This window comes from Mastomys coucha, unplaced genomic scaffold (genome assembly GCF_008632895.1).
Source record: "Mastomys coucha isolate ucsf_1 unplaced genomic scaffold, UCSF_Mcou_1 pScaffold1, whole genome shotgun sequence".
In the NCBI taxonomy this organism is placed as follows: Eukaryota; Metazoa; Chordata; class Mammalia; order Rodentia; family Muridae; genus Mastomys; species Mastomys coucha.
This window is the reverse complement of record NW_022196891.1, coordinates 78,556,717-78,581,148: the sequence shown is the minus strand read 5'-3', so window position 1 is coordinate 78,581,148 and position 24,432 is coordinate 78,556,717. Positions and strand designations below refer to the sequence as shown.

Below are 24,432 nucleotides of genomic sequence, written 5' to 3'. Positions count from 1 at the left end.
ACTGTCTCCAGTTACCGTGGCTTTAGTACACTAAACTGTCTCCAATTACCGTGGCTTTAGCTTTGGGCTCAGTTTTATGGTCCTCACTTTGTCTTTCTTTCTTGAAGAGTATTTCCGTTTTTGTAGCTATTTGTTTTCTTATTTTGGGTCCAATTGTAACCTGTACTATGAGACCTTCAAAAATCAATTTCAACCCTGAAAATAAGAAGCAATGGGCAATGAGCTAACTGAATGAGTGGGCGGAGTGAGGAGCCTTACTGTAGCTGTTTGCCCAATTATGCCAGCTTTGTTCTAATTCTGTTCTCTAAGGTTACTAGAAACTTGGTGTACATAGGATCCACAAACCTTTTTTTTTGCACACAAATTAAGTGTAATTTACTCGAGGATCCAGAGCAGTCATGGACATTTAGAGCTCTGTTTTGTACTTTCAAACTCGAGGTCCACAATCTACCTGATCCTATAGCACATTCTTTTTCCATTTAATCTTTACAACTCTCTAGAGAAATTCCCATTATCTCAATTCCAAGGTCAAAGAAACTATAAAGCTCAGAGAGGAGAGAAGCTTGCTTGAGACAGCATAGTGAGTGTACAGAGATTCAAAACTACGTGAATCCAACTTATGAAAGTACTTCTAGCCACCTTCTCTGGCCATGAACAACAATCAAAAGACTTTTTGTCATTAAAATAACCATCTGGACCTGGGATTGGCAAACCCAGCCTGGACCAGGTGTCTGTTTTTATAAATAAAGTTTTATTGGTATACAGTCATATCCATTTGTTGTATACTGTGTACCCATGGTCTTGTGCTACAGAGAAAGGGAGAGTGCATCCTTGGTCCTTGCAAGAGAGAGCAGATGGTCTCTGAAGACTGAAATACTTGTTATGGGCCCTTTGAAGAAAAGAACCTGAGCCCAGGGTTTGGAGCAATGCTAAGTATGTATGTAGCGGTTTACCGAGTAAACAGATGACTAGTCAGGTTTCAGTTACTCATTCAGTCCGTCTAGTGTGCAGCCGAGAACATGAATTTCTAGCAAGTTTCTTAAACAAGCTCCTTTTATTCTTTTTGTAAGTTACAAGGTGGCATACACAGATACCCAAAAGTAGATCCCAATTTAAGTCACATGGCACACTTTCCTGTGACCCCAATGAGTAAGAGGAAAAGATGAGGGAGGGGGACATATGCAGATGTATTATAGACTTATAATTGTCATGAAACAGTTATGATAATAGCATGTGAAATAAATCATATCGAGATTCTTTTATATTTGCCAGCATGTGTTGTAATTAATGTTATTAGTGAGCATGGATGTAACATCTACAATGAGTTAAATAAAAGTTAATATAGTTTCAAATTTTAATTCTGAATAGTTGAGGTTGCGTAAAATGGAATTGTACCTTTAGGCTGCGCTTTGGAACCACAGTCTTAGGTTGGTACTTCAGAGAACTCGGACGTAATGGAGTTTCCCATTCAAGCTTCTCTCTGAGCCTAAAAATATGTTTTATGGCATCAGCCTCTTCTGGTTCTGGCAGAAAAAGGTGCACATATAGGCATCATTTACAAATATTTCCATATACAGATAAATTATGATAATAAAATAAAAGAAACAGCTTTAAATTAAGCTTCAACAGGAGCTAAAAAAAAAGCCCAATTATTTTACTTATGACACCACAACCTGCACATACATGTGCACATACACCTGTTTGCATACATGCACACACCCACATAAACACGTACACACACACACACACACACACACACACACACACACACACACCACAAACACAGACAACAAGGAAGGTGGAAAACAACTGCCTGTGACCGTGACACTTGCTGGTGGACAATATGCTAGATCTTTGGGGATAACATATACTAACATCTACACGCACTTATCACTTATTTGTTTGAGATGTATTCCAAAACTGAAATAGATTTGGGAATAACAACTGCAAGGGATGGGTAGTGTCAAGAAAGGCAGGCAGACAGACAGACAGACAACACAAAGGGTTTAATTATATAACCATAGATCATAAGCCACAGGAAACACTGGATCAGGACCCAGTCGAAAGCCTTTCTTTCTTTCTTTCTTTCTTTCTTTCTTTCTTTCTCTCTCTCTTTCTTTCTTTCTTTTTTTTTTCGAGGCCTGACAGGACTGGAAGCAATAGCATCGGAAGAAAAGAGAAAGCAGCTCAGGTGAGAGACGACCTTCGCAAGGACAGCCGCCCACTCCATATATTCTTGCAAAACATATTTCTTGATTTCATGCTTCTCCGCACAACCTTTTCCTTTTTGGCTTCTATTTCCCATGTTATACAGACTGTACCTTAAACTTCATTTTATATTCCCCCCCCCCCAATTTTTAAGTTTCAAAATGTACGTATTCACAGTGACAAATGTGATTGTACAGTACATGTATGTGGTGTATCAGATATGTCATTAGCATGACCCGACCACGCTCCCATCAGTGGTCCCTTCTGTGTTGTCTTAACCATAGCTGTGGGGATTTACACTCCCATCAGCAATACATGGCCGTTTCCTTTCGTCCCCATCCTTACCAGTTTTGTAACTGTTTTTCACTATTCTGACTGGTGGGAGAAGGTCTCTCACTGTGTTTCTTTCTTTTTTTTTTTTAAGATTTATTTTATTTATTTTCTGTGTATGAGTACACTGTAGCTGTACAGATAGATGGCCATGAGCCATTATGTGTGTGGCTGCTGGGAATTGAACTCAGGACCTCTGCCCAACCCGTTCGCTCCGGCCCGCTCGCTCTGGCGTAATTCGCTGTAGCTGACTTCAGACACACCAGAAGAGGGCGTCAGATCTCATTACAGGTGGTTGTGAGCTACCATGTGCTTGCTAGGATTTGAACTCAGGACCTTCCGAAGAGCAGTCAGTGTTCTTACCCACTGGGCCATCTTGCCAGCCCCTCTCACTGTGTTTCTTATTTAAATTTCCCTGACAATTAACACTGTGCAACAGTTTCCACACACATGTTTGCATTTTATACCTTGTGACTTTCAGACCTCCCGCACGTTAACTAACTGGGGGTCACCTAGAGGGTTTTTGTTCCTTATGCATTCTGGAAATTGGTCCTCTGTGAGGTCAACAGTTTGAAACTACTTTCTCCTATTCTGTGAGCTGCTTCTTGTCTCCAGTGACTGCAACGATGACATTTCTTATTAGACAATAGGAACACATAAGGCATGCCAGTGGTGACACTGATCCTCACACTTCATTCTGTAACTCAGGCCCGCCGGAAGTGATGCATGGCAGCTGAGCAAAACCATTTCTTTGCGGAGAAGTGAAATTTGTGCTATTTTATAAAGCAGCACTGGAAATCGTCTGTTTCCCCCAAACCAGCAAAGGAGTGGTTAAAGTAATTCTGCTAGCAAGATGGCCTCTGATGCAGTGAGCTGTCCCCCTAGGAGAAGACAGCCTATCACCTGCGCCACAGGCCACTGAAGAGCGTAAGTCACAGGACCCCCAGGGCACCCAAGGGAGCCTGGATACTAAACAGATGAAGGTTTTCTGCTGAAATACTGAAAAATCCGAATGTCCTGGTGTAGAGAAGAGGTTCTGATGACAACCTGATGATAAATCCACCTCTAGACTGTGGTTATGTAGTAAGAAACAGGCAAGTTTCTTTTATAAAATTTATGATATTAAAAATAATGATTTCAAATATAAAGAAAATATCAAAAATGTTAGTGGGAAAAATGTACTTAACCTTTTGGGTACTTAATCTTTGTGTTTAATTTTTGTACCAGGTGTGATGGTACAGACCTATAATTCCAGAGACTGAGGCAAGGGGATCTCAATTTTAAAGCTAGCCTGAGTGACATAGTGAGTCTCTGTTTAAGACAATATAGCTGACAATATAGCTAGGTGCTAAAACACTTGCCTAGCATGTACATGGCCCTGAGATATACACACACACCACATACACCATACATACACACACACCACATACACCGTACATACACACACACACCACACACACCATACATACACACACACACCACATACACCATACATACACACACACCACATACACCGTACATACACACACACACACCACACACACCACATACACACACTCCACACACACACACATACATATATACACACTGCATACACATACACCACATACACACACATACCACACACATATACAATGCATATGCACACACCACACACACACACACACACACACATACAATACACACATACACCACACACACATACGCACACACCCCACACATATACATACACTACACATACGCACACGTCCCCACACCTCCACATAGCTCCACCTCCCCCCAAGCTTCCCCCCCACACACCCCATCCACGTTTTACTAGAAGCATAAAACGAATCTATAATTTGTCTTACAAAAAACTACAGTCAGAGAATACCTTCAGTAAGAACATAATCCCTAAATACTTTGTCATTTTTAGCGATATTGTAAGTTTCAAAAATAATTGAAAAGGTGCAAAACCTATAAAGCTCAGTACAACTTTTTCTTTTCTATAAAGTCCGTGTCTAACACAAGCAGCAAAACTGTGGGAAACCGTGGCGGTGTGCACCGTTCCTCCAAGCTGGAACAGAGCCACAGCGTACCTGCTCTGTCGTACACTTGAACTTGGAACTTCTTCCTGGGTGTACTGGCAGTCTCCTCCGACTTCTGTTTTTTCATTCTTATTTCGGGCAAAAATGGTTTTGAAACCCCTATACATTGCTGACTGAACTTTTGGTCAAGGTAAGCTGTGAAGAAAAACATTATGAACTGTGAGCTCTAATAATACCATAGTAATTTCACATACCAAACAATGAGAGTCAGCCATTAGATGAGGCACTAGGAGCTCCTGCTGAGCCAACTGCCTGGTTTCATAGAAATGCGTATTAGTCGTCGGGCTGTTTTCCTTTGCAAGTTAAGTGCAGACCTTACCTTCCCCACCTTTGAGATGAGGAGGTAAAGGATGCTGAGGAAACAACTACTGCCCTTACCCGGAGGGTGTCCCTGACGACAGTGAAGGGAGGGGAGGAGCCAGAGCCTCCTGGAATAGAGAAGTTAATGACAGTGGCAACATCTCATACTGATCATCTTTTGCATCTTCCATACATCATCTATTGTTACAGCAAGAACCTCAGACACTGCCAAGGATTAAATATGGTCCTTACTGTTACGTCCTTACTAAGGTAAATGTCCGTTGCTTTGCTGACTAATTTTATTATTAGAATAAATCTTTAAAGTATGAGTGAATACTCATAGGAAATACATAAATCTTTTAATTAACTTTAACATGAGACTGAGTACAGAATATATTTAAATATGAATGCAGAAGAGCAGTGAGGGTATTTGCTCATATTTCTCATATGGCTAAGTTAACGGGTGGGCTACATATAGAAGACTGGGGGAAGTTATTGGTGAGAGGAATTTATAGAAGTGATTGTTCTCTCACATTTAACACATACATATACAGCAAAGGCACCGAGTCAAAACTTAGTAGGTGAAAAGATAGTATAACTACAAACAAAACTGCAAAACTCATCTAGTGCACAAGCCCAGTAAAGTCTCATCACATCCCATTTCGGCCTTTAGTCCCTCTTCAGGGGACTCGTGTGATCTGAGGCAGACTCATGTTCATCCTCTCCAAGGAGTCACATGTTGAGAAAAGGCAAGGATTTGAGGTTTGGAATAGGATGAGAAGTTGAGGAGGAGGGAGCCATAAGACAGCTCAGGAGATGGATGGCCAGAGGAGGTGGGTTTTCCTGGACCAGTTATAGGAGAAAGAGCTGTAAGATGTGTAAGTTCCCTGAGGACTCTCTCAACTGGCAACTGTTTATAGTTTCATGCTCCACATAGCCTAGGATGGAAAGCGGTTTTTCCTTCCCACTCCTCACTCCCCACTTCCAAAACAATCTGTACCCTTTAAAAATAAAGTCCTACTCCTTTGAAGATCCTGGCTTTCTGTGACACCATACCCACACACTCCAGCATTTCCCAGGAATCCAGTTGCTGGGTTACTCAGTTAGCTTGTAGCTTTGGCTCCACAGAGGCTCACTTTTCCATTTCATGCTCCTAAACTGAGACCCATTTGATGCTAAGCCCTTTCGCTACCCCCCAGATCTCCTCAAATCCCAACTTCTCAATCTCTAACATGTACGCAACTATGGGCCACATCTACAACACAATCTTAAAAAGGGGGTTGTTGTTTTTACAGATTACAAGAAATATAATTCAACAATGTATAACTGTTCCATGAGTGACTACTGTTAACACCACACCGCAATTTGCTCTCTATCCTTTCAGCTTGCTTTTGTACCCTGCAACATGGCTGCCTTTCACCTCACCAGTCAGTCCACCCCACTGTTATAGTCTGTCTACCCAATTGTTACAGTGTATCCATCTCATTGTTACAGTGTGTCCACCCCATTGTTACAGTCTGTCTACCCCATTGTTACAGTCTATCCACCTCAATGTTACAGTGTGTCCACTCCATTGTTACAGTGTGTCTACCCCATTGTTGCAGTGTGTCCACCCCATTGTTACAATCTATCCACCCCACTGTTACAGTGTTCATCCAGTTGCTACAGTGTAACATTGTTACAGTCTGCCCACCCAGTTGCTCCACAACTTTCTTACAATCCACCATCCTTCCATTTTCTTTCACCTTTCCTTTGTATCCACTCTAGATAACATCTTTACACATACTCTTGTCAATATCTTAGACTGCCTCTCTTCAGATCTGCCCATCTCAGTGCTACGAGATAAAGGTTCACAGCAAAGTAGGCTTTGGCAACCCCTCAAGTTCACTGTAATTACATAGACCCTGAAGATAAACCACAGATTTCATTGATCTTTTATCCACAAATCCTTCTCCCTCTCTGTTTTTAATTTTTCTTCAAGCTCTTCAAACTTTCAAACAAATGTTACCTTCTGGCCTCTGTCCTTCACATAGTAGTCATGTCTTCTTAGGTAACATGCAGGGGATTAGTTGGAAATTTCCTCAAATTGCCACTGACACACAAACCCTCTGTACCCATGGTTCTCTCTCTTACTGATTTAGTAAAGGAGATACCTGGCTTTCCTGACATTGGAAGGATCCTTTCTATCTTTTATTTCCATGTTTGTATTGTTAACTATGCTATCCTGTATTACCCCCCTTCCACATTAAATCCATTCTTTGACTACACTCCAGTTATTACCACACGTCGTCTCTTCAAAGATGAACTTCTCTGAAGAGTTAGAAATGTTTTTTTATCATCCGGTTCTTAATCCACTGCAGTCTTGGTGTTATACCAAAATGGCTCTCAAAATGACTACACTTTTGAGGTCAGTTAGTGATGTTTCATACTTTAGACGATACATTTTTTTCAGAAGGTAGGTTGAGACAGGGTCACATTTTGTGCCCCTGGCTGGACTAGAACTTACTACATGGATCAGGTTGGTCTCAAACTTATATCATATTGCCTCTGCCTCCCAAGTACTAGGATTACAAGGGTAAGCTACCATTCCTAACTTCAATCCTTCCTCATACAGTTATTTTCCATTCCTCTCTGTGATACCACATAGTCATTTCTTCATCATCCTACCCAATCTCAAGCTGACACATCCATTTCTATATCGGACCTTTTTCTGGCTCATAATGATAGACATTTTCCCTAAGTCTTTTCATGGTGACCATGACATAAACTTCCAATCTTAGATTACTCCCAAATACATCTTTGGCCTGATATTTCAGAGCTCCTGAATCATGTTCAGCTAGCTGTCTCTTCAGCATCTTGACTGGCGTGAACCAAAGGTATTCTCAACTCAATATATCCAAGATCCAAATTCTCAGCACTTCCCAGGCCCCACAGAGGCTTGTATGTGGTTTCATATTTTAGTGGATGGTACTATTCATCACATTAGACAATCCAGAAGCCCGGGCATCACCTTAAATACCTTCTGCTCCCTCCAGTCCACCAGCATGAATGATGAAGACAACCTCCATAAGAGCTAAAGTTTGCTAACCAGTCTCTGTGGAACAATCCTCATTCTTTAATCTGTTGTCTTTCCAAAACAGGAATGGGAGCGTATTAACTCCTTGTGTGTCTGTCATGGATGCTGGGTATGGTGGTGCACACCTTTAATTCCACCACTTTGAAGGCAAGGCAGGCAGATTTCTTTGAGTATGAGGCCATCCTGATCTAAACAGCGAGACCCAGGCTAGCCAGAGATACAAAGTAAGACACTGTCTTATGAAGCAAGATCTGGAATTGAGAGGTGCAATGGAGACATGGCTTAGTGGTTAAGAGCACACACACACTGGGTTTGAGTCCCAGCACCCACATTGAGTGACTCAAAACTACCTTTAACTGCAGCTCCCTGGGCTATTACCACAGATCTGACCTCTGTGGGCTCCTGTGCTCACTCGCATACACATACCCACACCTAAACCATACACACACTTACAAAGCCTTCTACAGTTCTTCTCTTCAAGCTCTTTAACCTGGATCCCAAGTCCTCACTTTCCCAACCCTTGTATTCCTACACAGCTCACTTTCCCATCTTCTCTCCCTTCTTCCCCCTCCCCCCTTGGAAAACAGCAAAAAGATCAAATTCAGTCTGCCTAGAGAACACCTAGAACTCTGGCACTCCATCCCTCTAGGGATCACCCACTGCTCCTCAGGCAGAGGTGGCACCAGTTGGGGGAGTGGCCTAAGAATTGATTGGCTTGTTTAGGTGACAAACAAGGTTGACAATGGTCAAAGTTTGGTCTGGTTCAGACAGGGAAGGGACCACTAATTTTGAGGCTGGAAGACACCGGAGAAATGATGTCAAAAGCAGAGAAAAATATCATCTAAGAAACTAAAGAGGGGTCAGGAGGCCTAGGAAAACAGATCAGCTGGGGAGTCACTCACTGCTGAAGCATGAAGACCCAGGTTCCCTCTCCAGAACCTGGGAAAGAAGAGCGTACTGTGTGTGAGATGATACTTGTAATCTTCTGAGGAAGGAGAGACAGGAGGACCCCTGGGGACTGGCCACTCAGCCAAGCCTACTTAGCCAGAGCCAGCCCAGTGAGTGTCTCTCACACAGCAAGGCAGATAGCATCTGAGAAATGATGCCGAATGTTGCCTTTTGGCCTTTTATGTATGTGTTTTCATATCCACATACACTCATAAGGTATGAGCATGTGGACATGAGGAAGCATCCCGTGACCTTGGAAGAGTCTTATCAGTAGAAGGGAGGAGGATGGAGCAAGTGAGGTGTTGAGTCGCAGACAGGGAGAGGTAGGAAATCCAGGTTACTCTGTCAAGAGTAAGGACCCTGGAGTAGAGACTGCTGAAAGGGAGCACAGGCCTCCAGGTGCTTCTGTCTGGGTTTTTAAAGAAGGCACAGGGCACATCCATGTGCTCAGCAGACCATGGGGGTGGGGGGCGTGGGAGAAGGGACCTGATGGACCATCTATCTGGGGGCCAGTGCTGCAGACACCCGAGTTTACAAAGCAGGGACACGAAAGAGCAACCCAGAGAGAATACTGGTCTAGGGTGGAATTTGAACAAAGACCAAGGAAGACTTAGAAAAGGAGGTGTGTGGAGGAGTGATTAAGACACCAGTGGTTATGGATGGGCTGTGTGTGTGTGTGTGTGTGTGTGTGTGTGTCTGTGTGATAAAACAGCCAGAAAGCAGTGAAGAAACCACAGATGCATTGTAAAGTCTGGTTCATGGCGATCGCACTATAAAGAGAGTTGAGGCATCGGCATCTTGGTGGTGCCGTTGGCATGCCTGTAATTTCATCACTATCTATATCAGTGTTATGTCATGACAGTCTTGAGAAGCGGGTTTCAAGGTTGGAGGCATTTCCATCTGCTACAACTCATGGGACCAGTTGAACATCAAAGCTGCTAGTTTGGAGGAAAGTGCTACAGTTAGACAACATAGAAACTCCGTGCCTGGATGGTAATCTTGGTTGTCTTCTGTTCCCTCTGAACTCAAGGACCCGGAGGATGCTTTCTTCTGCACAGCCTTAGTTGGTCTGCCATCCGTGCGCCGTCGGCCTTTATATAGTGAATGTCTAAGATGACCAAAAAAAAAAAAAAAAGTAACTGTAAGAAAACAAATGACTATCAAGCATTCCAGCTGTAACTAACACAGACTCTGTTTACTGTACGACAAGGCTAACACTCTAAAGTTAGCATCTCCTCTCTGCTTTGTAGCACAAAAATCACATTAATCCCTTCAAAAAGTGTTTTTGCTAGCTCTCTGTAGAGCAAAACTGAAACACTTACATAGAAACAATGAAGGGCTAAATGAGTCTAACAGGTGTTAGCATAAAATAATAAACATTTTGAAGGTTTAAAGTTTGCCTTCCTTTCTGAAGATGAAGGAGTTAAGCTAGTTAATTCCTGCCATTAACTTAGTGGCAGAGGAACTTACCTGAAATTCTATACTCCTATATTGCTTTTTTTCATGAAGAGAACAGCAAACAGTCCATCCGAGTTGGTTATAAATGTTGGGAAAGACTTGATAGGAACACAGAATCAAAAACCCAGGGACTACAACTGACGTATGCAGTAGACAAGCTCATAAGGCAGAAGAAGTTTGGGGTTTTGTAAAGCCTTCAATGTGTTTCTTGAGTCGGGGTCGGGGGGGGGGATGGGTCTACTGTTACATTAAACAAAAACAATATCATGAGAAAGAAAAAACCACAAGCACGGCCTCCGTAGACTTATGTATGGACACGTTATTGGGCATTTATACGGCCTTTCCCTCTGAGCACTCGTGAATCTCATTTGTTATAAGCATCTTTAAATGTTTCCCGTTTGCTGGAGTGTCTATCTGCAACCTTTCTTCGATTATTTATGAACTTTAGACAGTAATCCTTAGTTACTTTATACATTTAACTTGGATTTTCACATTTTAAATACTGTAATAATGCCCTTAGCTTTAATAGAATTGACCTATCTCAGCCCTTATGGTTTATGTTTTGAACTTAAAAAAAAAAAAAAAAAAGTCTTGTTGGGCTGGAGAGATGGCTCAGAGGTTAAGAGCACCGACTGTTCTTCCAGAGGTCCTGAGTTCAATTCCCAGCAACCACATGGTGGCTCACAACCATCTGTAATGGAGTCTGATGCCCTCTTCTGGAGTGTCTGAGGACAGCTACAGTGTACTCACATACATAAAACATAATTCTTTTTAAAAAAAAACCTTAATCTACCTGAGGTGATTACAGCATTCTTATGTTTTCCTAACACTTTTAAAGTTTTACCTTTCAGGCTTTTAATTCATGCCTTAGTTCTTAAGTCTTTAGTCTGAAAGAGTAGCTTAAGGGGCAGACTCAAATGCCATCCCCCGCCCCCACCCCCTGCCATATGCAGCTACAGCTGTCACGAGGCCAGCAGTTAGCACCCCGCCCTTCCCTCCCAAGACGGTTTGGGTAACTTTCAGAGGAGTGTCTTGAAATGGTTTTTGAAATGGTTACTTCCTAATTGGGGGTTTTCCTAGTTAACTTGTTACTGAGGTACAACGGAAATAGTATAGCACGTCTGTTCAGTTTTTAGAGCTTTGTTCAAATGATCCCATGACGTTCTGTGCTCATTTGTTAACTGCTCCACATAACGTGGTAGAGAATTTGTGTCCTGCAGTTGTTGGGGCAACATCTGACTGTTTCTGTGTCGCTGTCTGCTTTAAAATCAACATGATAATTTGGGTATTATCATTAACTTTGATACCTGATCTGTCAAGTAATGAGAGTGACTTATTAAAATGGTTGATTGTTCCCTTACTTTGTCTTTTTTTTTTGGGGGGGGGGAGAGGTTCAAATAGACCTATTTGAATTTGGAACTATTCTTGCCCGCAGAGACTGAGGGTGGGTCTGGAGGGTTGAGACGGAGTCTTGCTATGCAAGCCAGGCTGGCCTCAGTTTTGGGAGATCCTCCTGCCTCTGCCTCCCAAGCACTGGGATTATAGGTGTGCGCCTGTAGCAGTGAATAGTTTAAAGCCGCTCTAGGCTCCCAGTGGGGTTGCATGTCTCCTCATCACTCACCCAAGAGCTCTGGATTTGAGAATGAGAGGCACACATGTCAGCTAATTTTGACATGCCTTGCTAGCTTAATGGCTGCATACTTCTCAAGCTCCCAAGGCTAGCTTTTGGTATTCCTAAGTTAACATCTTTTAAAATCTCTATTTCATTTCTGCTACCCGAGACCCAATCTGGGAGTGGTCCCTAGGGCCACTTTTCCAGATTCTTACATGTCAGGGGCCTTTAAGTCTGCTCTCTTTGCTTCCCTGTCACCACAGTCCTGTCTCCCTCCCTCCCCCACCCCCTTACCCTTGCAATCTAAAAGTCTAGCCTCTGTCTCTCTGCTCAGCCATTGGCTGTACGGCAATTCTTTAGGACCAATCAGAATCAGCTGGGGCAGGGCCCCTCAGCGTCTGGAAGATTAAGGCCAGCTCGCACTACTACTGTTCCTGGCTTCCAAGTGAACATTTTTTTAACCATACAGTTACAGCGTATTCATCTTCACATATGCTTTTCCTTTACAGACTTGTCCTGACAGATCATATTTTCTTTTGAGAATACAATAATGCCTTTGCCTTACACGTATTCCATCCTTTTCTTCCTCATCTATTAGTGTGCTCTGACATGTCTCAGGACGCGTTTTACCTGTATCCAGTCTGACATTTTCAAAAGTTACTTTGAACTATTTTGAACTATTTTCTCTTCAGATTGCACACATCTTTTGCCTTTTACTAAGAACTTATTTTTTATTTATTGTTATTAGAAACACACTTCAGACTAATTTATAGCACTTGCTTTTGTTAGCTATGCATCACCCCGTTCTCTCCTGTTTTCTATCTCGGCTGTATTTCTGATGTTATGTTTTTATTTTATTTATTTATTTAGCTCCTCCTGCCTCCGCCTCCTGAGTGCTGAGATTAAAGGTGTGCACCGCCATGCCCAGCTCGATATCATGCATGTTTTTAATTTCCAAGAGCTATATCTTTTTTTCCACAACTGCTCTGCCCTGTCAATTTCTAAAAGTTGACTCTTTTTCACTTTTCTGGTTGTCTCAGGAGAGCTCTGAGGTCGTTGCTGGACTTTCTATGCTCACGTTATCGGTTTCTTCTGTGCTTCCTTGATTTGTTTACATCTCCCTCGTGTTATGAAACCTTCCTCGAGCCCATGCACTGCTTACCTTTAATAACGTAGTGGTGTGGAAGAAGGCTGCTGAGCCCACACAAGATGGCATACAGGTAAGGTCAGCACAAGAGGGCTCACTTCAGATCCACGCCCCGAGAAACCAAGTTCCCCAGTCCAGACCCCTCAGTAAGCCTTCCCATGACATTTTACAGTTAGCTTTTAGGTTAGGGCACAAGCTACTGGATTCTGTCATGCCATTTGCAAACATAGCCGCCATTTTACCTTGGTATCGTTTTCTCCACCGTCCTCACTCACGACCTTTAAGGTTGTTTGTTTGTTTGTTTGTTAAGGTGGAGTCTCCTGTGGCCTAGACTGGGCTTGAGCTCAATATGCAACCGAAAAGAATCTTGAAGTTCTGATCCTTCCGCCTCTACCTCCAGAGCATTAGAATTAATGGGCATGGGCCAATGTGTGAGGTTAACGAAGTGCTGGGCCCTGAGCCCAGGGTTCCATGCACGGAATACAAGCACACCACCACGGGTTTCCGGAAGCTATATATTTTCGAACTTTTACTATGGGACAAAACCCCTCATTTTCCCATCTTTATTTTTACCTTCTTGACTTGTGATCCTTGTTCTCATCTGGCTTCTTAACTGTCAGGTCAATGGGTATAAATGTGTCCATCTAGTGTCCGTGTGAAACTGCGAAGTGGCGGACTCTAAAACACATAATCATGCTCTGTTCTTAATATAAGACAGGTTGATAACTATTAGTGTTGATATTCAGATCTTCAGATGTAGTTGCCCACTCCCCAGGAAGCCTAACGATAATAACAGTGAACATTTCTTGAACACAGCCAGAGTGTCCAGACGTGCACTAAACAGTGACCCTTTGTGAAAAAATCTCCAGTCAGCACGTGCATCTGAGACCATGCCTCCTTTCTCACACTGACGGGCTTATTTTCACCCCAACTTTAGTTTTCAATACATTCCTGCTATACAGTATTTGGCATGTTATATACTATAACACTTATAATAATTATCAGTGTTAGGATCGCTTCCTTTCTGCAGGCCATCCACAGGAACTTATGAAAATCAGCACAACAGCAGCTCAAGCTTCAGAATATATGAAAGACCAAAAGGCCACTTCCATCCACCCAAAGATAGCGCAAAAAACAAAAGGGGCCTGGGGGAAATATGAATCTTGAGCTGAGTGTGCTAGTAGTTCAGCGAAAGAACATGTGTTTAGCTTGTATTTCACACACGCACACGCATGCACGCACACGCACGCACGCACACACACGCACCCACACCCCCACACACGCACGCACGCGCACACACACACACACACACACACACACACACGCACAGTGAGGGGAGGAGCAGAGAGGGAAGTCTAATATGTCACAGACAGGGATGAGGCAGAGATATCTGGTAACTACAGTCAAGGATTTAAGCCTAGAAACCAATGTGAGATAGGAAAGGCTTTAGCTAACGAGAAGCTATGCTACTGATGAGTCAAGTAAGACAAGGGAAGTCCAAGCGGGAACGGAAATGGTAGTGATGCCAAGGCTGAGACACGCTGAGCATGAGGCTGCCCTGGATGATGGCGATACCCTACAGTCTATGTGGTGATGGGACACGGGCACAAAACGTTCAGTTGAGACTTAAGAAATGAGGCCCGGAATGCACCACAGAAGAGCCACTCTCTGCAGCCAAGCACTGGAGGATGCAATGTTGGGGCCGCACCTGTAAATTCTGGGGTGAAGAGACGCCTCGAAATAGATAATGAAACAGACCCCGGGGAGTCAGGGACTGGGTCGAAATCATCCTGAACCAAAGCCTCCTACGCCTGTGACAGAGCAGAAGTTGCTAAGTTTACCGGAAACAAACCAAAGGGAATGTGCTCAGCTCTGTGGGCACAAAGGCAAACTAGGAAAAAGCCGTGTACATGCTCATCTGAGAAAAGACGAAGTTTCTGTAAACGTCTTATTGATAAAAATATAATAAGTGAGAAGGATTGAGGGTTTTTGGTTTTCTTGCTTTTTTTTTTTTTTTGAGATGGGGCCTCACGATGTAGTCCTGGCTAGCCTTGAACTCACAGAAATCCACCTGCCTCTGCACCCTGAGTGCTGGGGTTAATGGCATGTATCAGTATTCCCAGCTTCCTTTTATTATTTTACAGTATTTTTACATGGTTCTGCTAATCTAAAGTGGATAGCTTTTTCACTTCGCTGGGATTCAAATTAGTGACACTGGGCACCAAATGGGCTGCAAAATATTCACTGTCACTTTGTAGAGTGCAATACAAACATAGGTGCGAGTGAGAGTCTACCCTGTGGGCTGTCATCGGCCAAACTCCTGTGGGCTATTATTTGCCAACCCCTTTAAGTGACTAGTGTGCCTCTCCCAATGCCTTTGGAGACATTGGAGCGACATCAATTTATACTTCAATTAGAATCACTAAATATTTAATAAGCAAAAGGAGTGGTGCTTAGTCTTGGTATTAATTAAAGTATAGAATGATATTTTCCCTTGCCTTTTGATCAGACAAGTATAAAACATTTCAAGGAAACCTCACACATCTCCATGGCAACATCTACATCATTTAAATGTCAGAACATTTCTTCAGGGAAAAACAGCTTAAGAATTTTATACAAAGCTAAATTTTCATTTGAGCAATATTATAACATTTTCAAACAAGTAAAGCTCAGGAAAGATATCACCCATGAGTCTTTCTTGTAATATATATATATATATATATATATATATATTATATACATATATATATATATATTTCCTATCAACACAGACCAGAAGGAGAAAAATTTGTGAATAAAGGAAGTAATAGAGTATTAAATATATTTAAATACAGAACAAAGTCAAACAACTCTGGGTCTTATGATTGTAGTGCTGAACCTTATGCACCTATTTCAATATCAAAAATCTAAATATTAGCATAGGAAGTATAGTATAAACATGAACAAAATAATCAAGAAATGGAGAAAGGAAGGCAGAAGACACGGGAGATGCATACGTGAAGCCTAAGATCATCTTCCATGTATAGAGGCCACTAAACACCATCAAAGGCTCGCAAACAGAATCGTCACACACATACAAGAAAGGCATTCCCACAAATTTCATAAGCAACAATAATCCCGGATGAGAAGTCTAAGATACAAGGAAGAATTATAAGTGAAAACTGCAGCAAGCGGTCCTGGCGGCATGGGCTGCACAATCCCAACAACTTGGAAGAATGAGATAGGAGGATAGCCTAGGCTACATTGAAAGTTCAAGGTCTGCCTGCGCAACTTAGTGAGACCTGTCTCAAAATAAAAAGTGGCAAGAGGGCTAGAGATACAACAGGGGGTGTAGAGTGCACCTCACACCTTCGAGTCACAGAACACAATTATTTCCTCAAGGAGTACACGTGAGGTGCTGGGGAAATGGCATTCGCCTCAGAACTGCAAGGATCTGGATTTGGATCCCCAGAACCTACTAGATCTTAAAAAGCATGTGTGGTGGCCCACACTTAAGATCCCAATGATAGAAAACAGGGTTGGGGGAGTTAGACACAGATGGACCCCTGGAGCAGCTAGCCTTGCCTTGGTCAGCTTCCAGACCAATGAGAAGGCTTGTCTTAAAGAAACCAGAGCGTGGGACTGAACAACACCCAAGGCAGTCCTCTGACCTCCACATGGATGTACACACATGTACCACCCCCACCCCTCCGCCCCCTCCAGGAACATGAAAACACATATACACAAGTGAGGTGTACTTGGGCACGGGGCTCAGGCTTGTGTAATTCTAGCGCTCAGGAGGCTGAGGAGGGAAGATTGAGTGTTAAAGACCAACCTTGGTTATGTAGCGAAAAATGAAGGAGGGGGAAGGGAGGGGGGGATAGGAAGGACAACGTGGTCAAGAAAAAAAAAGCTCTATTTTAATAGATGTCAGGAAAAACTATCTGAATTAAAGTATTTTTAAGATCTTTGCATTATCTGAAAGAAAATTTTTAAAAACTGAGGGCTGGAGAGAGGGTGCAATGATAGAGTATCTACCAAGCGTGTAGAAAGCCCTGGGAAAACCCCCAGTATGGAAAAACGATAGAGGAAAGGAGGAGCCGCGGACATACGGGGAGGTGGGGAGAGATTCGTGAGGGGGAATGGCTGGGGGGGGGGCAGGACTGTAACTGTGCTGGGCTACAAACCTAGAATTCCAGCACTTGAGAACCAAGCAAAAAATCCCAAACATTCCCCAAAGCAAAGCTTGAATTTTCCACATGCTGAATGCTTAGTATGTCTACAATGGCTGATGCTGAACACTCAGTATGTCTACAATGGCTGAGCACATGCAGAGGATTATTGCATTTGTCTGTTGCCCTTATCACCCCAATGCTATTGTGTCAAGGCTGTTGATACAGAATCACATTGTACTGGGTAGACAGCGCCAGTAATCTAAATAACCCACAGTTTTCTAGAGGATGGTGGGTTATATGTAAAGACATGGATATTTAGAGTTGGTCGTGAATCTGAGAAAGGTGGTGTCTGGGAAGCAATCCTTTTAGGAACCATGTGCTATGTGCGCACATAAGCCCTGTCACAGCTTCAGTTGTCCCACATGGGGGGAAGGAATTCTCACATTGGAATGTCTTGCAGACCTATGTGTTGGGCATTTTCTTGACTGCTAATTGATGCAGTTGGGCCCGAAGGGGATGTAGGAGAACGGGGACCACTGTGAGCAGAGCCATCGCTAGGCAATTGGACCTGCGCTGTTTAAGACGGGAAGATGAACAAGTCGTGAGAGGGCAAGGCAGGGTTTCTCCAAGGTCCCTGTTTCAGTTCCTGCCTATAGGTTCCTGCCTTGGTGTCTCTCCATGGGGGACTATAATGTGTATGCCAAATCAAGTTACTTTTGATAGGGGTTGAATCACAACAACAGAGGCACAAACTAGAACAAAGTAGCAGGTACGTGGTGATCTCATCAAACAGCAGCAAGGTTTTACAAAGAGCAACAAACATCACTTACTTATGACTGGAAAAAAGCAAGCTTTAAAATCCAGTAGTCTGGGAATGGTTCACCGAGGCTGGTTGATCAGTAGCAACCAGGAAACTGCTGCTCGGAAGAGGAAGGACTGGCTCTGCGACACCTGTGCGAGCATTCCCAAGGACGCGGGCACAGCAGAGGCCCGGGTCAGATGCCTCCTTTACCTGGTATGCTGTGGCAGTCAGGGTCTCCTCCTCCTCCTCCTCTCCCTCTTCCTCTTCCTGCCTCAGCACTGCATACTCCAGGAACATCCACAAGCACAGGGTTTAGAGACTACCGCTCCAGCCCCATCTTAGTAACGGTCAACCGCCTCGTGAGCCGCAGGCCTGGAGCGGTTGCCAGGGGCAGGAGCTGGGGCAAACGTGGGATGGAGTGGGTACCGGAAGTGCTCAAGCCTGCTCCGCTGTACTGCTCAGCGCCGCTAAGACCTCCCGCTAAGACCTCCCTCTGGCGGCCCCAGCCTGCAACCCGCCAGGCAGGGCCCAAAGGGGAAAAATAATCTGTAGGTGTGAAGAGTAGGATCTGAGAGTTTTCATTTATGATTTTCACAGACTGTGCGTATGATCTAGTGTTTAAAACCTATTGTGGCCAAGCCTGGTGTCCACATCTATAAATCCCACTTGGCTAAGAGGATTACAGATGGGAACATCAGCCCGTGCTACATTAGTGAGACCCTATCTCAAAGAAAATAGAACACCGTTAAGAGATTAATAAAGGTACAGTGAAGTTGATCCAAGAGGTATAGGAATTCCAAAATAAAAAGATTACATATGCCGGGCAGTGGTGGTGCACGCCTTTAATCCCAGCACTTGGGAGGCAGAGGCAGGCGGATTTCTGAGTTCGAGGCCAGCCTGGTCTACAGAGTGAGTTCCAAGACAGCTAGGGCTACACAGAGAACCTTTTTGTCTCGAAAAACAAAACAAAACAAAAAGATTATACATAACAATTTAAATGACATCCTATATTTTATTCACCTATTTATTAAGGACTTACAATGTGCCAGACATGGCTCTAGGCACTCAAAAATTCATGGGTTCTGTTCTTATTTGTTGGTAGGGACAAAGGCAGAGAACCAGCATAGAGATGGGTTAGGTCTGTAAGATGGATGACTAAATGGGAGGGGGGAGATAATCAGCTTTCAATTTTTAATATCCCAGGACTGAGAACATGGTCATTCCAATATGTCATTCCAATATGTCACAATGAAATTTGAATTTTTTGGAAAGCAATGTGGTGAGAATGTTTGGAAGTTGGAGGTAAGGGAGCCTCACCTCAGATGGAAAAAAATTTTAAATGTTATATATAAATAAGCATATTTAGTTTAATAGAGCTAGCCAGAAAGCTGAGAGAAATCTGTTTTAATAAAACAGCAGATTACATTTTAGCAGAAGAGAAGGAAAGATAGATGACAAAAAAGATGGCTTCTGAAGAGTTCTCCTGAGGCCAAGTTTCCCTTCAGGCGCCATTGTCTGAGCAGCAAATCACGCTTCAATTTGCCACAGTTGTGAAATTCAATCTCAACCCTCCCCTCTCCCTCACCTCCTATCCCAATTCCAAGTGTTCCAACTCTGCAGATCTGTGTACAAGCAGTATGTTTAGTCTGCCATTTTCTCTGTCTTCCGTCTCTGCTGGGGGCCAAGCAGTAGCTTTTGAACTTAGACACAGAACTTCTAAGTATGAGGTACAGAATCTCCGACCCTTAGGAGTCCTGAAGTTTTTAAAGATTCCTATCATGGATTCGTATCTTCCTATCCTCTGTTATCTAGACCTCTATCCTAGAGTTGTACACACGTGCTAAAATCTACACAGACACTGTCTTAGCGACTGTCAACTTGATACAACTACAAGTCAACTGGAAAGACAGAAGCGCAAGAAGAATTGTCTCCTGTGACCTATGACCATGTCTGTGAGACCTTGTTTTGATTGATGATTGATGTAGGAGGCCCAGCCCACACTGGTGGCACTATCCCTAGGCAAGTAGGCCAGTAAAAACTAACCAGGACTGAGAATGTTGAAATGTTCAGTTGCTCACCACACATGGTTCCAGGTCAGGTCAAACAAGACCAACAGGGCTCGGGCCTCTCATTTCGGCTGTTATATAGTGACTAATAACCTGCTTGTGGTATAGGTAGAACTATTTCTCTTACACTTATAATCTTGGATGGGGGCATGTTCACTGTCTCAAGTGGCCTGGAATCCTAGTGCTAAAGTACTCAAGAGGATTCCTAAGTGCAGGAATGCTATGATGTGCTTAGGGGGAACATATGATGTTGGGTAAGCTTTGCTCAAGCATGAATTATGGCACTGCTGACGGTGAGTTCAAGGGTAATCAATCAAACATATAGGTAAAGTGTATTTAAGCAGAAACACACATAAAACAAATAGGTACTGATCAGGTCATTCAAATGTGTTGACCAAAAGTCCACGGGGACCTAGTCATGTATATTGGCATGTATATAGTCATGTATATTCCAGGAATGCTGGCCCAGCATCACTAACTCAGTGTGTGCCCTGACTTCATAGACAATTTCATGTCCATAAATAGCAGGAACCAACCATCTACAGAGTCAAACATGTGGGACTGAGTTTCCTTTGTTCTCTGCAAATATTAGGACCTGAAGCCTTTGCCAGTTCTTCACTCTTAAAACATGGCAGGGGACCTAACAGAACTGTCAGGTGGCTGATTAACAAAATATTTCATGATAAAACATGATTTGGATTTTTCATATGGCTTAGACGACCAGTACAACAAAACTTTTCATTTTTACCTGTGTGTCTATGTGAACATAGTTTTCACCTCTTTTATCTATAAGATGAAAACCAGGAGCATTCCTGATGAGCCCTTCCTTCCTCAGTCTCTAAGTGATCCAGAAAATCACATTCACCCAGAGACAGGAACCATTTGACAAAGCGCGCTGTTTACTTAGCAAAACTGACATCTAAATCAATATTGTTTTATTTACTAATATTCATTTTAATAACTCTATTAGATTTGTGTCATTTTGATCCACTATATAGCAGTAATAGGTGTAATAGATCAGTGTAGATTTCGAACCTTTGGGTAATTTGTACATGCTCTTGTGGCAGAGAGATATAATAGGTCAACCAATAAATGCACGATAATACAATAAATTAAGATGAAACTCTTAGGGACTATGGTGTGGAAGAGAAAGAAATGGTATAAGCTTTCTGTAGTTGAAGAAGGGCTTCGTCCCAAAATTTTAAAATTAATAGTTTAGCAGTAGTATTACATTATATGGTGTTCAGATTCCTATTAAACCATTTAAAACGCCAGAGTCTCCAACCCACAGTGTTTGAACTGATTAACTTTAGGGTGCAGAAATGATAAGCTTTAACTAAAAGCTGTACAGCTTTTAGTTAAAAGCTCAGTGGTTAAGAGCACCTACTGTTCTTCCGGAGGACCTGGGTTCAGTTCCCCTCACTCACACAGCAGCTCACAACCATCTCTAACCCCAGTTCTAGGGGATCAGATGCCCTCTTCTGACTTCTACAGGCATTAGCACTTACATGCAGAAAAAAATATATATGTATAATAATATTTAAAATACTAATAAATAAGTCAGGTCATGGTGGCACACACTTTTAACCCCAGCACTCAGGAGGCAGAGGCAGACAGAGCTCTGTGAGTTCAAGGATAGCCTGGTCTACAGGGTGAGTTTCAGGACAGCCAGGGTTACACAGAGAAACCCTGTCTTGAAAAACCAGATATAAAACAAATTAAATTGAAAAATAAATAATGTTAAAAGATCTATTAAGGGTTAGATAAGTTTTCTGATTATTTGTAAATGCTTAAGAAAGTTGAAAATTTGTTTTTTCCCTTGTTTCTAAGGCTTCTGCCACGACTTCATGCAATTGTGAGTTGTTCTGCAGCCAGCTGGGCCTCCCTTCTGTTTGTTCCACGCATGACCTCAGGAGGCTTACTCTACAGGAAACATCAATAGCATCACCTGCGTGTCTCTTACGGAAGTATCTTAGCTCAGACCCATGGTCTTAGGAATGACTTGCTCCCGGTATGGCCTCCTGAGTCCTTTCAGCCCAGCACGCACACACAACACACACACACACACACACAAACACACTCACACACACATATACACTCTCACACACACACTCAGACACACACATGAAAGACCCCCAGAACTGGGGAGATCCTTACTCAAGTCTCAGGATGACGCAACCACCCAATGACTCACGAGAGACCAAACTTGCTGCAATCACATGAGGTTTATTGGGGATACCGGTACCAGGGTCGATCTCGTGACCATGCTGGCCAGAGTTCGACCCCGAACACAAGAAGTGTCAGGTATTTAAGGAAAAACCATAAGCTAGAGGTGGGGAGAGGGTTACCAAGGAAACAAAACATAAACAGTGGAAACTTTCAGAGGGACCCAACCCAAGGTATTCAGTTAGGGAGGGGAACACATTCATTTTAAGAATGTAATCTTCATCTACCGGTCGACAGGGTGGAGAGTCCCATAAACCAGTAGACCTTCATTCCTAGTTCTGCCCTCATTGCGGATCAGCCAGGAGGGGCAGGTATCGGGAACCAGAGCCTTGAGGCTCTGAGTTCCTGGAACTGGCTATTTTATATTTCTGGCTGGCTACAGTGGCCCTCCATAGGGCCACTTATAACTTTTAGGTAAAAGTTATACACCATACATTTGTATTAAATGCCTTCATTTTAAATTCTAAGATTCTCCAGCCTTTCACACTCACACACACACACAAACACACACATACACATACTCACACACACTCTCTCACACACATACATACACACACAGAGACTTTATAAGCTTCTCACAGAGTCTCTGTCTGCTTGGGCTACTGTGACACAGCATCACACAAGGCATTGACGTCTCACAGCTCTGAAGGGCTTGGAAGTGCTAGATCAAGGTGCTAGTGAATTTCGTGTCTGACAAGGGTCACTTCGCTGCGTATGGATGGGTCACCTTTGTAACTGGACTTTGATGGCCTTTCTTCCCTGAGCATCAAAATAAAGCTCTGATCTCTGTTTTGCCTGCCGCAGTTCTGATAGAAAAGGCTGACCTTGACATCTTTGGCTTATCTAGACAAAGAAAACCTTGACCCTCAGACCCTCTAGCTCCCACTTCTCTCCCAGCACGGTGCTGGGTGTCTGTATTTAATGCAGTGTTTGGGATTTTTTACACATGGCTTCACACAGACTAGGCAAGAACTCCCCAAGCTGAGCTAGTCTGCACCCTTCTCTTCTCACAGGCTACTGAGCCCATGGTGGGATCCCAACCTCAGGATCACTAAAGCCCAATCACTCCTCCAAGGTGCTCAACACATGCCTTTTTTTTTTTTTTTAAAGGAAGGTGCCATCCCTGTGCTACTTTGAATGCCTGAGTGCCAACGATCTCACTGATTTAGTCTTTCCTGCCCACACTGAGCTGGTTTATCAGTCAATGTTACCTCTTTTGCACACTTTTGTGGTGGATCTTTTTTTTCCCATGTGAAACAAAAGGAGTAATCTTTTAAAATTATTCTTCTCATTAGTACATATTAACTGAACAATGTGTTTTGTGTGATGTTTTCATATAAGCATGTCGCAGGTCTGGGAACGAAGGAGGCACATGACCTTATTGACATTTCACGTAAAGCAAGTGAAAGACTGAATTTAGAAATTTGGAAAAAGCACGTTAATGGAAATGCATTAATGTATAACCTTTACTTAAAGAAGGCATAGGAAGTCTCTGTAACGAGCCAGGAATGTGGACTGGTCAGTTCCAGGAACTTGTTGGTCACAGTGAAAGATCCCCAGAACTGGGGAGATCTTTACTCAAGTCTCAGGATGACGCGACCACCCAATGACTCACGAGAGACCAAACTTGCTGCAATCGAGTGAGGTTTATTCAGGCCAGACCTGGGTCGAACTCATAGCCTGGCAGGCCAGAGGGGTTCGACCACGAACACAAGAAGTGAGGGGTATTTAAAGGGAAAAATCACAAACTAGGGGGGTGAAGGGTTTCACCAAGGAAACATAACAAGAGAACAGTGGACCCAGCCCCTATTTGAGTCAGGGTCATAAGTAAAACAGTCCTACACACTCATTATGCACAAGAATGTGGTCTGGTCAATGTTATTCACTTTATGGCTGACCATTTCCTAGAACTACCCAGATGGTTCATATCCTGCCTTTTGTTCTTAGACATAACTAGGGGGAGCCTTTGTGGCCAACAGGTTTCTGAAACTGGCTAGTCTACATTCTTGGCTCGTTGC

At 43.1% G+C, this 24,432-nt stretch overlaps 1 protein-coding gene and 1 long non-coding RNA gene across 8 annotated transcripts in view; one reads left to right on the top strand and one right to left on the bottom strand.

The window, feature by feature from the left end:
* Dnah14 (dynein axonemal heavy chain 14) overlaps window positions 1-18,532 on the bottom strand; it is a 230,250-nt gene extending 211,718 nt beyond the window's left edge. For 4 of the 7 annotated variants that reach the window (XM_031336881.1, XM_031336892.1, XM_031336907.1 and 1 more), the window contains exons 1-5: window positions 18,151-18,531; window positions 13,740-13,844; window positions 9,936-10,057; window positions 4,617-4,760; window positions 1,396-1,523 (exon numbers count right to left, since the gene is read on the bottom strand). In XM_031336881.1, the coding sequence (XP_031192741.1) occupies window positions 1,396-1,523; window positions 4,617-4,760; window positions 9,936-10,057; window positions 13,740-13,810 (465 nt within the window). In that variant the 5' untranslated portion in view covers window positions 13,811-13,844; window positions 18,151-18,531. Of the gene's footprint in view, window positions 1-1,395; window positions 1,524-4,616; window positions 4,761-9,935; window positions 10,058-13,739; window positions 13,845-18,150 lie in introns of all 7 variants that reach the window. The other 3 variants (XR_004109335.1, XM_031336887.1, XM_031336896.1) reach the window with 3 other exon arrangements.
* The window catches only part of LOC116067943, a 6,894-nt gene continuing 957 nt past the window's right edge, over window positions 18,496-24,432 (top strand). Inside the window, exons 1-2 of the long non-coding RNA XR_004109370.1 lie at window positions 18,496-18,670; window positions 22,019-22,199. This is a non-coding gene — a long non-coding RNA (uncharacterized LOC116067943). The remainder of the gene's footprint in view (window positions 18,671-22,018; window positions 22,200-24,432) is intronic.